This window comes from Dendrobates tinctorius, unplaced genomic scaffold (genome assembly GCF_039654945.1).
Source record: "Dendrobates tinctorius isolate UK_male_01 unplaced genomic scaffold, ASM3965494v1 ptg000129l, whole genome shotgun sequence".
NCBI classification, from domain to species: Eukaryota; Metazoa; Chordata; class Amphibia; order Anura; family Dendrobatidae; genus Dendrobates; species Dendrobates tinctorius.
This window is the reverse complement of record NW_027361797.1, coordinates 310,714-323,834: the sequence shown is the minus strand read 5'-3', so window position 1 is coordinate 323,834 and position 13,121 is coordinate 310,714. Positions and strand designations below refer to the sequence as shown.

At 42.2% G+C, this 13,121-nt stretch overlaps 2 protein-coding genes across 7 annotated transcripts in view; one reads left to right on the top strand and one right to left on the bottom strand.

Annotated features, from left to right (window-relative positions):
• The window catches only part of NPRL3 (NPR3 like, GATOR1 complex subunit), an 80,965-nt gene extending 79,515 nt beyond the window's left edge, over positions 1-1,450 (top strand). For all 6 annotated transcript variants that reach the window (XM_073542751.1, XM_073542749.1, XM_073542746.1 and 3 more), the window contains one exon: positions 1,211-1,450. In XM_073542751.1, coding sequence (XP_073398852.1) covers positions 1,211-1,376 — 166 coding nt within the window. In that variant the 3' untranslated portion in view covers positions 1,377-1,450. The remainder of the gene's footprint in view (positions 1-1,210) is intronic.
• The window catches only part of MPG (N-methylpurine DNA glycosylase), a 185,346-nt gene that overhangs the window by 30,268 nt on the left and 141,957 nt on the right, over positions 1-13,121 (bottom strand). The gene's annotated exons all lie outside the window — the stretch shown is intronic.

Sequence of the window (13,121 nt, the reverse complement as noted above, 5' to 3'; positions counted from 1 at the left end):
TATAGTCTTTTCAACAGAGAACCACAAGTATTAACACAGATGATTCAGCAGAAATGTGATTTCCCTAATCCCTCCTAAATAAGTATGTAATATAGTGTATAAAAATACTTGCCAACCACTATTTCCTTGGTTTCAGCCCAAATCCAACCCTCTTTTGGCCCGAGTGATTGCAGATCAGGCTAGCCGACTCTCATAGGGGTTTGTGTGTGGACCAGAAGTCGCATTCCCAATGTAAGGGTACCGTTACACTAAGCGATGCACCAGCGATCCCGACAACGATATGGATCACTGGTGCATCGCTAAGTGGTCGCTAGTGAGCTGCCACACAGGCAGATCTCACCAGCGACATAGCAGCGGTCGGGGGTCACTACTTACCTGTCAGATGTGGCGATCCTGACGTCCTCCCGCCCGCGTCCACGCGTCGCTCGTCGGCACCAGCAGGAAGCTGACGACGAGAAACGGGCCAGGACGTTCTCGCGCGATCAGCGACAGACAGCGGGGGAGCCGGTCGGAGGTAAGTATCACATGTAGCGATATCGCTAGCAATATCGCTGCCACTTCACAAAACCGGTGACGTTACAGCGATATTGCTATGTGTAACGGGCGCTTAAGTGTACTTCTGAGTCTCATAGAAAAGCACACAGCAGGCTCTATGTGAGCCGGCAAAGCTGATGAGTGGGGCAGTAGAGGACCTGAGCCGTGCAGGAAACCGGGGGGAGAAGCTAATTTTAATACATTTTTAATATATTACTAACCTAATTAGAAGGGGAAAATGTGCTGAGACTTCTTACTATTGGTAGACTGCCATGGTTTTTGATGGATCTTGTTGCCTGCAAGAGACATCACCATCTGTGTTGTGCTGAGCAGCTGATAGCAGCATCTTCTCGGCACTGGGCTTGGTTGGGCATGTACAATAATGAGAATTCTTGCCAGGATGGGAACATAATCGATTGTTTCCCCCATGCCGCAATTGCCTTCCAATCCATTTGTACATGTGTAGTGATTGTAACGAGTATCACCCAGATTATTTCATCCGTTGTATCCTCTCGTAAAACTGATCCTCATGTATTGTTCTTGTACATATTATTTCTCCTGTAAAATCCATAACCGGTATATATTCCAGCCCAGGAACATGACGTTATGGAGCCAGTCAATAAATTATTTAGTGTCTAGGTCATGAATGTGTTCATTCTTTTGTCTTTCCACTTAGGCTTTTGCACTATTTCCGAGGGCGACATCATCTTGAAGAGATCATGTACAATGAAAACATGCGCCGGTCACAACTACTAATGCTTTTTGATAAATTTCGGAGTGTCCTGGTAGTCACCAACCATGAGGATCCGGTTATATCTGTCTTTCAGTCTGTCTTTCCTTAACTGATTTGTCAAATGCTGCTAATGTTTTACTTTTGTATATATTTTAATTTATTAAAGTACTGGTGTAAAAAATGCATATGGCCTGCCATTGTCTATATCTTACACTTTAGTATTTTATAGGATGACCTTCAGAAAAATAAGTGGTAAGATTTGTCTTGTGCTCCTGTTACAATACCACTATACTGGGCATCACATTTTATAAAGGACATTTAAAAACTGGAGCAAGTTGAAAGAACAGCTGCAAGGATGGTGAGCGGACTACAAAGTATGTCCTACGGGGACGGTTAAAGGATCTGGAAATGTTTAGCTTGCAAAAAGAAGGCTAAGGAGAGCCATACTGTCTACAATATCTGAAGAGATGTCACAGTGTAGAGGGATCATCCTTATTCTCATGTGCACATGGAAACACGAGAAGCAATGGAATGAAACTGAGAGACACAGATTAGATATTAGAAAAACCTTTTTGACAGTGAGGGTGATCAATGCGTGGAACAGACTGCTGCTAGAGGTGGTGAGTTCTCCTTCAATGGAAGTCTTCAAACAGAGGCTGGACAGACATCTGTCTGAGATGGTTTACTGTATCCTACATTGAGCAGGGGGTTGGACACGATGACCCTGGAGGTCTCTTACAATTCTAGCATTCTATGATAAAACAGTGAAGAGCAACCTGTTATTAGATTCATGCCGCATAAACCAAGGTTCGGTTGCTCAATTGTAGAAATAAAAGCTGTAGCTTTATCTATGTATTATATAGTTTCTACAAAACCAGTGTAATCTGTTCATGATGAATCCTTATTTTGTGGGGAGAGAGGGTCAATAGTTCCTGCAAATAACTGGTACAGCTATGGGGAGAAATTCTCGCACAGTTATATTAATTTGTGTTGTGTGAGCAGATCTGTCTGCAACGCCACCTAAGGAACTAAAAAATTGATGCCATTACATAGATGACTATCACATTACCTGGGAAGGCAGAACTCCAGATTTTGGGACGATATCTCCAAACCCTCATCCAGAATAATAAGAATTTAAATTTTAACAAAGTACATCAGTAAAAAAAGAAAAATATAAGTCCTGGTCATAACTGTTTTTTGTCAGTTGCGGGGAGGGCGTGTAAAGACAAAAACTTTTTCAAGGGAACAGTTGAGATCAGCTCAAAGAAAGATTGTTTTGGTACATTCACGTAATAATCAATTGAAATTGCAAACTTGATGTAAATTACTATGAAAGAGTCAACTTTTAAAGGTTTGAAGAAGAAGGTATCAGTAATAAATTTGGACAAGCTATGAGAGATTAGTGAAAAAGGGAGGTAGGCTACAGAAGATTGAAAATAAGTACTGTATATAATCTAACAAAAATGGGTAAGAAAATTAATCTGTCAGATTTGCTGTAAAGACCTCTTAGAAGTGCACCACTTAGAAGACAGAACTATGGCCTTCTGCTGCATCCGTTCTGCGCGCTCCAGTCAGCTGATCTGTGCTCTTCTATGAGGACTTTTGAGCTATGGGTGGGGCCTCCGGACTGAGTTTGTCACCAATCTACTCGGAAGTATTGGGCCTGGACTTAAAAAAAAAAAAAAAAAAAAAAAAAAAAAAAGTAATAATAATTACCGAAATGCTTGGACTTTTAGCTGCATTTACACTGCAGTCAATAATCGGAAAGCAAATATCGTTCTATCTAAACAGGCTGTCAATCACCCAGTGCATGAACAAAACATTCATTTGTGGAGGAAATTACTTTCAAGCTTGCTTAAAGGACTCTGTCACTCCCAAAACGTCAATTGAACTGCATAAACATTTGTGTGGGGATCATAGCCGCTATGAAAGTTATACCCAATGTATACAGCTTAGCTTAATATTTGCTGAAAAATCTAATATGTAAATTAGGATGCCTCAGTGCAACCTTGGTGTGGCCTTTGCCTTGGTGCATCATGTCCTAATATTTGCATACAGTAGTGTTCATAATACTATCAGTCCAATATGACTAACCAGGGTAATCACAGTTTTTGGTATAAATCATATTACCACATGTCACACAATTTACCAGTTGGTGTAGTAGAAAACCCCCTGACTCGGCATTCATGATCTGCAGGTTTTTGAGTCTGTGTATTAGAATAATTAATTGAAAGGGGGTGTTCAATATAATCACAGTGTGGAGATCAATTAGTGAGGTCGATCATTAAGAGACAGGTGTGAATCAGGTGGCCCTTATCTAAGGGTGAAGCCAGGACATGTTGTACATGTATTTCTCCCTGAAAGCCTGAGGAATATGGGTCGTTTGAGACATTGTTCAGAAGAACAGTGTACTTTTGATTAAAAAGTTGATTGAGAGGGTAAAACTTCTAAAGAAGTGCAGACAATGATAGGCTGCTCATCTAAAATGATCTCCAATGCTTTACAATGGAAAACCAAGCCAGAGACACGTGGAAGAAAACGGAAGATTACCATTCTAATGGATGGAAGAACAGCCAGAATGGCAAAGGCTCAGCCAATGATCGGCTCCAGGAGGATCACAGACAGTCTCAAGTTACCTGTGAGTACAGTGACAGAAGACACCTGTGTGATGCTAATCTATTAGCAAGAAGTCCCCACAAAGTCCCACTGTTAAAAAAAAAAAAAAAAAAAAAAAAAAAAAAAAGACATGTACAGAAGAAGATACAATTTGCCAATAAACACATCAGCTGGCCTAAAGAGGAATGGAGAAGCATTCTGTGGACTGATGAAGGTAAAATTGTTCTTTTTGGATCCAAGGGCCGCAGACAGTTCATCAGACGACCGACAAACTCTGCATCCAAGCCACAATACACTCTGAAGACAGTGAAGCATGGTGGTGGAAGCATCCTATGGGCATGGTTCTCTTACTATGGTGCCGGACCTATTTACCACATACCAGGGATCATGGACCACTTTGCATGTATTAACCCCTTTCTGCCATCTGATGTACTATCCCATCCATGTGACCTGGGCTCTACCTCCCATGGATGGGATAGTACGTCATAGCAATCGGCCGCACACACGGGTGGTGTACGGCCGGGTGTCAGATGATTCTCACAGCTGACACCCGGCACTAAATGCCAGGATCGGTCACAGACCGCTCCCGGCACTTTAACCCCTGAAATGGTGCGATTGAAACCAATTGCAGCATTCCAGAGTCGGCACAGTGGCTGACAGCCCCTCTGGCTTTGGATCGGAGACCTCGCGGCATGACGCCGGGTCCTGATCGATGCCATGGAGACCCGATGTCATGACGACATCCAGGTCTCCAGAGCCAAGAGACTTCCTGTCATGCGCAGTGATGATCAGGAAGTCTCAGGTCAGTGCAAAATACATGCATCGCTGACAGCTTATATGGCATGCAGATTTGCATGCTATAGAAGCGATCAGCCTGCACAAAATGAGTGTCCCATACTGGGACACAGTGTAAAACACAGAATGAAATTAAAAAAAAAAAATTATATTGTAAAAATATAAAAACAAAAATAAAATAAACTCAATATTTATTATATTAAATATTTGAATGAAACAAAAAATCTAAACAATAAAAGTACACATTTGGTATCTCCGCGTCCGTAAGGCCTGTTTCACACTTCAGTTTTTTTGTGTCAGTTAAAATCTGCCAAAATGGCGGAAAGCGGATCCGTTGCTAACTGATGTGAACGGATGCCACCGGACCGTTTTTTTGACGGATCCGATGAATGAAGAATTTTAAAGGAACTGCAGCCCGGGGAGGGGAGAGAGAATTCTTTCCGTCCGCCAGAAAGGATTTCAGGGTTAAATTTCCGGCTGACTTCCTTCCTCCGGGCATGCGCAATGTAAAATGCGGATCCTGCAGCAAAAAAAAGTTGCATGGTCCGTCCAGGCATGTCGATGGACGCAAAAAAATTGGCGGATCCGCAAAAAAATGGATCCAACGGATGGCCATCCGCCAAGATCCGCCGGTAATGCAACTCAATGGGGAAAAAACGGATCCGCCAAAAAAAATGGCGGATCCGTTTTTTTTAAAAAATGGCGGATTTTGACTGATGGTCAAAAACGGAAGTGTGAAACAGGCCTAACAACCAGACCTATAAAACTGTCCCACTAGTTAACCCCTTTAGTGAACACCATAAAAAAAAAGAAAAGGCAGAAAAACAATGCTTTATCATCTTACCGCCGAACAAAAAGTGGATCAACACGGGATCAAAAAGACGGATATAAATAAACATGGTACCGTTGAAAACGTCATATTGTCTCACAAAAAAAAGCCGCTATGTAGCTCCATCACCAGAAAAATAAAAAGGTTACAGCTCTCAGAATAAAGCGATGCAAAAACAAATATTTTTTCTATAAAACAATTATTATATAAAAACGCCAAAACATTAAAAAAAGAGGTATCGCTGTAATCATACTGACCCGCAGAATAAAACTGCTTTTGTCAATTTTATCACACATGGAACGGTGTAAATGCCCCTCCAAAAAAAAAAACTCATGGATTGCTGGTTTTTGTTCATTCTGCGTCCCAAAAACTGTAATAAAAGCGATAAAAAAATGTCATGTGCCCGAAAATGGTACCAATAAAAACGTCAACTCTTCCCTCAAAAAATAAGACCTCACATGACTGTGGGCCAAAATATGGAAAAATTATAGCGCCTCAAAATGTGGTGACGCAAAAACTATTTTTTGCAATAAAAAGCGTCTCTTAGCGTGTGACAACTGCTAAACATAAAAACCCGCTATAACGCCTCTTTCACACATTCTGATATTTCCGGTACCGGAGATGTCAGTGTCTGTGTGTGTAATACTTGCAGCACACGTGTGGCATGTGTGTGCAGCATCAGTACCACACAGACGGGTGCCAGGGAAGAAGCGTTGCAGTAAAAGCAGTACACAGCTCTCGTCATTCTCCCCTGATCTGCCGGTGATCGGCGCAAGCAGGGGAGAATGATGAGTTACATTTAACCACTTAACGACCGCCAATACGTCTTTCAACAGCGGCAGTTAAGGGTACTTAAACCACAGCGCCGCTTTTTAACGACGCTGAGGTTTAAGGTTATAATGCCCCCCCAGCATCGGAATTTCTCTGAGGTCTCAGTTGCCGGGGGTAGCTGAGACCCCAGAGAACATGATTCGGGTTGGTTTTTACCGACCCCAGTGTTGTGATCGCCGTTATTAACGGTATAACGGCGACCGCAAAAAAATTCTGATTTTCCATTTAATTTCTCCTCTGAAGTCCCCCGGGCCGCCGGCTTCCGACAGCGGCATTTAGCATGCATTTCCGTAAATAGTGCTGGAAATCTGCTCATCGGTGACCGCCATCACTGATGGGTTGGCCTGAAGTTCAAATCGCCCCATTCAAAATAAAACAATAAAAACATCAAACATATTTGGTATCGCTACGTTCAGAGTCTCACAATCTATCAACAAAAAAAGATTAACCTGATCGCTAAATGGCGTAGCAAGAAAAAAAGTAAAAATGCCAGAATTACGTTTTTTGTGGTCTCCGTGACATTGCATTAAAATGCAATAATGGCCAATCAAAAGATCATATCTGCACCAAGATAGTATCATTAAAAACGTCAGCTCGGCACGCAAAATAAGCCCCCGCCCAACCCGATATCACGAAAAATAAAGACGCTATGGGTCTCGGAAAATGGCGCAATTTTTTTTTTTTTTTAACAAAGTTTGGATTTTTTTTCACTACTTCGATAAAAAAAAACCTAGACATGTTTAGTGTCTATGAACTCATAATGACCTGGAGAATCATAATGGCAGGTCAGTTTTATCATTTAGTGAACCTGGCAAAAGAAGCAAAACAAAAAAAATCAACTGTGGGATTGCACTTTTTTGCAATTTCACAGCACTTTGAATTTTTTCCCGTTTTCCAGGACACGATATGTTAAAACCAATGGTATCGTTCAGAAGTACAACTTGTCCTGCAAAAAACGAGCCCTTACATGGCCATATTGACGTAAAAATAAAGTTATGGCTCTGGGAAGAAGGGTAGCAGAACGAAAACGCAAAATCAAAAATACCTCTGGTCATGAAGGGGTTAATCTTTATTTTCAGTTTTGAGTTAACGATATGCTCGTGCTCCGGGGCGGCCTGTGGGGGGAGTCTTCTTGTGGTGCTCTGGTTAGGTTTTCATCTGTATGGCTTCTGACAGGTTAGTGATAAAATAGCACAAATTTAAAATGTGTATGTTACATGATATTTATATATATTGTATATTATATACAGTTGTGCTCAAAAGTTTACATACCCCGGCAAGATTATTGCTTTCTTGGCCTTTTTTCAGAGAATATGAATGATAACACCAAAACTTTTTCCCCACTCATGGTTAGTGGTTGGGTGAAGCCATTTATTGTCAAACTACTGTGTTTTCTCTTTTTTTTTTTTTAAATCGTAATGACAACCCAAAACATCCAAATGACCCTGATCAAAAGTTCACATACCATATTTTGCGGTTTATAAGATGCATTGGATTATAAGACGCACCCCAAATTTTGAGGAGAAAAATAGTAAAAAATATATTTTTAATAAAACGGTGGTGCCTTTTTACAATCCATGTGTCTTATTGCTTACCGGAGGTGGTGGCTGAGGTGAAGCAGGGTCGCTGCTGGCAGAGACAAGAGTGGGGCGATGCTGCGGACCCCTGACCACGAGAAAGGGGTGTTCAGATGTTTGACACTGTGGGTGTTCGGTGGTGCGGGGGCTCCGCCGACATTTTGTGAAAGCCTGGAGCCCCTATACTACCATGGTTTACTTTGCGGCGGACTTTGAGAAAATGGCCGCTGGGGTGGCGCATGCACAAATGGAGATCTTGGCGCTGAGATCTCTTATCTGTGAACGCACTGCTGCCGGCAGCCATTTTCCTGGAGTCCACCACAATGTAAACCTTGGAAGTGCGAGGGTCCTGGGCTTTCACCAAATGTCGGCGGAGCCCCCGAAAACCTGCAGTGTCGCACCTCCAAACACCACCTCATCCTAGCCTGTGGTCTGCAGCAACGTGCCACTCTTGCCTCCTCCAGCAGCTACCCTGTGACCCTTCTCAACCGTGGCCAATAAGGTATATTTGAATTATAAGATGCACCTGATTTTTCCCCAAATTTGGGGGAAATAAAATGCATCTTTATAATTCGAAAAATATGGTATGCTGGTGATTTTGGCCTGATAACCTGCACAGAAGTTGACACAAATGAGTATGAATGGCTACTAAAGGTAACATCCTTACCTGTGACCTGTTTGCTTGTAATCAGTGAGTGTGCCTAAAAGCTGAGTGAGTTTTGGGATCCAGACAGACTCTTACATCTTTCATCCAGTCCCTGACATTTGTGGATTGTGAGTCATGTGGAAAGCAAAAGGATTGTCAATGGATCTACAGGAAAAGGTAATTGACCTGTATAAAACAGGAAAGTGATACAAAAAGATATCCAAGGAATTGATAATACCAGTCAGCATTCAAACTGTGATCAACAAATGGAAAATCAGGGGCTCTGTAAAAACAAAACTACGGTCAGGTAAACCAACAAAAATGTCCACAACTGCCAGGAAAATTGTTCGGGATGCAAAGAAAACCCACAAATAACATCAGCTGAAATACTGGACTCTCTGAAAACTAGCGGTATGGCTGTTTCAAGATGCACAATAATAAGGCACTTGAAAAAAAAATGGGCTGCATGGTCGAGTCGCCAGAAGAAAGCCTTTACTGTGCAAATGCCACAAAGTATCTTGCCTATAATATGCAAAACAGCACAGAGGCAAGCCTCAAAACTTCTGGAACAAGGTAATTTGGAGTGATGAGACCAAAATTGAACTTTTTGGCCACAACCATAAACTTTACATTTGGAGAGAGGTCAACAAGGCCTATGATGAAAGGAACACCATTCCTACTGTAAAGCACGGAGGTGGACTGTTGATGTTTTGGGGATGTGTGAGCTACAAAGGCACAGGAAACTTGGTCAAAGATGAAGGAAAGATGTATGCAGCACGTTATTAGTAAATATTGGCGGCAAATTTGCAATCATCAGCCCGGAAGCTGCGCATCGGACGTACTTGGACGTTCCAACATGACAACGATCCAAAATACAAGGCCAAGTCGACCTGTCATTGGCTACAGAAGAACAAAGGGAAGGTTCTGGAGTGGCCATCTCAGTCTCCTGAGCTCAATATCATTAAGCCACTCTGGGGAGATCTCAAGCGTGCAGTTCATAGACAGCCCATTAATTTACAGGAACTGGAGGGTTTTTGGCAAGAAGAGTGGGCAGCTTTACCATCTGAGAAAATAAAGAACCTCATCAACAACTAGCACAAAACACTTCAAGCCGTCATTGATGTTATAGGGAGCAATACACGGTATTACGAAATGGGGTATGTGAACTTTTGATCAGGGTCATTTGGGTGTTTTGGGTTATCGTTATGATTTAAAAAGATAAAACACAGTAGTTTGACAATAAATGGCTTCACCCAACCACTAACCATGAGTGGAGAAAAAAATTTGGTGTTATCATTCATATTCTCTGAAAAAAGGCCAAGAAAGCAAAAAATCTCCCAGGGTATGTAAACTTTTGAGCACAAATGTACACAATATGCTGCTATCACTCATCAAAGACTCAGAGTAATGAGTTACTTGGCATTAGTGTGCCCATCCCTACAGGTTATTTTTACTTCTGGATACAATGGAGGAATCCATTTATCAGTTATTCTTGGGTCTTGGAGATCTCCATTTTCCCAAAACTCTTAATATCTTGCATCAAAATTTGAACTGAGCAAAACAGTTTTCTCATCTTTAGCGCCTGTTCATATAGACATGGTTTTTATTGCTGTGTTGGTACAACTGTATCTAAACCCGATATTTGACCAGACATGGAACAGAATATTTATTGGGAGTCTGTCATAGACGTACAGATACACGATTGCTGTCCAATCCAGTGACAATGTAATGTAACCCTCATTCTAGCAGTGAAAAGTGACTATACTTTGTCACCCTATCTCGTGCCCTGGGTTTGCTTCCATTCCTCCTATTGCAGAAGTGTAGTGGTAAGCCTGAAGCTCGCTTCCACAGCACCGTAAAAGCGGGAAGTTCTGGCTCAGACTTTCCCCATGCCACTGCAGTCTACATATTGGATGCTTGTACTGAGCATCATGAGATCTCGGCAGCAGGAGGGACATTGAGGCTCTGTCAATCAGAGGTGGTTCAAGACAGAGTTAAATTTTCAAAAAGGACTATTCAACCATTCTCACATGGATTTCCCAGTAAATGCAGCATCCTTATTAGCTGTACGAGATCTATTTAGTAAAAGATCCCTATTAGTTTTAGGAATACAAGCTAGTATTCTTGTACAAAACCCAAGGCTTTTTGACATGATAGTAAAGAGCCCTAAATATCCGTTTACCTGTTCCCATCAATGCACCGCTGCCTTTTTACATCCCAAGCAACATGCCAGCTTCCATAAAGGCATGAAAAGAGCACTTCAATGCTCCCAGCTCCGGTGTCTCTCCTCTGCTGCGATGTCTGCACCATGTGAGAAGGATTGGGCCAGCACAGCACCACATGTGTAAGGCATGGGGCATCTTGCTCTCTCCCACCTCGTTCTCTAATATTTGCTTTGTTGCATGTTATGGTTACACGTCAGCATTGTTGTCTTATTCCATACTGGATCGAGGTTTGCATCAGTTCATGTAAAGAACATGCCTACAACTGTGAACATTTTGTTTTCTTTTTAGTGTGAAGCAAATAGGACAAAATTACTGAAAACTTCAGTGTGCATAACTATTCATCCCCCTAAAAGTCACTACGAAACGCGTAGTGGAACTTAATAAAGAAGAAAACCTTTCAAGCTTCTCCTTTTCCTTTGTGCTCCCCTGCGATCGGGTTACCCTGCTTCCCATACCATATTGTCCTGTCTCTCCATATTGCCATGCTGACCCCTCTCTACATACTTGGATGCCTCAGGTGCCTAGTGGCAAAAAAAGGGTCTGGCAATGGGGAGAAGTCAAACTAAACATACCCAAACACTGACTGACAGCCAACTTTGCACTGAAGCACTGCTGAGCCAGCTGTCGGTCAGTGCTGTGTAATGCTTACAGCCGATGCGCCCAATACAGTGAGCGGTGACTGTAATTGCTCAGGGCATGCCTACATGACTAAAATTGACATTGATCTATGATGAGTGTTCTAATGTTCTAATAAATGGCAAAAAAGACGTTCATAGTAATGTGCATTCCCAACTATCCGTCTGTCTAAATACATTAGTAATTACACAGTCAACGAGCAAACCAACATAAAATTTATCGGCAGCGCATTTCCCTGTGTAAGTAGGTGCTCTGCTTCCAATAACATGAAATTTTTTGCACACAGAACGATCATGTAAACGATTGTCCTGTGCGTGCAGAATGTTCATCAGCCACACTAAACTGACCAGTAAATGGCTGCTGGTTGGCGGTTAGTGAAAATAAACTAAATGCTAAAATAGTATCCCTTGGGGTGATGAGACAAGATTGGATAAGTAACATGTCAATTTTGCATCACTTATGGAAGTCACGAGACACAATGGAAAACTGCTGGAATGGGTTGGATGGAGAAATCTTAGGAGCAGGCATTGCACGAAGCATGTAAAGTGCCCAAGACGGTAGCTAATGGCGAGCTGCTGCTTCATAACGCCCTGGCACTTTACAAACAAGTTGTGTCCCAGTCCATGTGTGTTTGGGGCATTACACTCTATTGCAGGCCAGAAGCGTTCGCTGTCTACAGTTCCAGGAGTATCTGCACACATCAGACGACACCCAGTCCATTTTAACAAGTTCAACTTTACTGGACAGTTCCAGTACATCAGTCTTTAACACGCAGTATCGGGCACAGCACCCTTCGCCGCTTGCTTCATTCACATAGTACATTACCATTATTTTCTTAGGTTCAGCTCAAACTGTCTCTACTTTAACAGATCCTGCTAGCCGTAGGGATTCCCCATCCGGCACCGCACTATTCCGGAGATCAACTACGTTTCCCTCACTTCCATCTTCCTCTGTACAGAAGGGTTGTCGGTGCTCTCCATAGCCCCGTAGGCTCCGGCCGTTGCAGGAATATCCGCAGGGAGTCTTGTACGACATCATACCGCCAGAACGATTTATCCACACCCTGCTTCCAGCCCACTGCTCCTTGAACTGTACCTTTCCTCCAACGCATACTTTCATTAACTCTCTCACTAAGTCTATGGCCCCACTATCAGTATTTGTAAGCCAAAACCAGGACAGGAACAATCAGAAGAAAAGTATAATAGAAACACGTCACCACTTCTGTATTTATCATCCACTCCTAGTTTTGGCTTACAAATACTGACCAAATACTGATAGGCTATGGTCACACTAACTGCCTAAATCAGAAAGTGGTTCCCTTTTTACTTGCCCTAGCCCCGTCCAATTTGGGCTAGTCCCAAATATTTTACTGTATCATGCCTTAATACATCTAGTCACTATCTACTGAACTAAGCACCAACCTTTATGTTCTCCTGTGCTTACCCTATACCTTCCCTACACCTGAGCTGAGTGCATGTTACTCACAATAGGCATTATCTTTACAGCTTTTTCAGCAGCTTCAGTACCTACAAAACAATACATTAGTTATGTTATTACAAAAAAACGCATAACACAGTACACACTTCACATGGTTCAATAAAATGCAGTAAAACCGTACAACACTATTCTTATTATTCGACACTGTCTTCAGGGGCAGGAACAAGTTCACAGTACAAGTAGTATGGAATTAATGAATTAT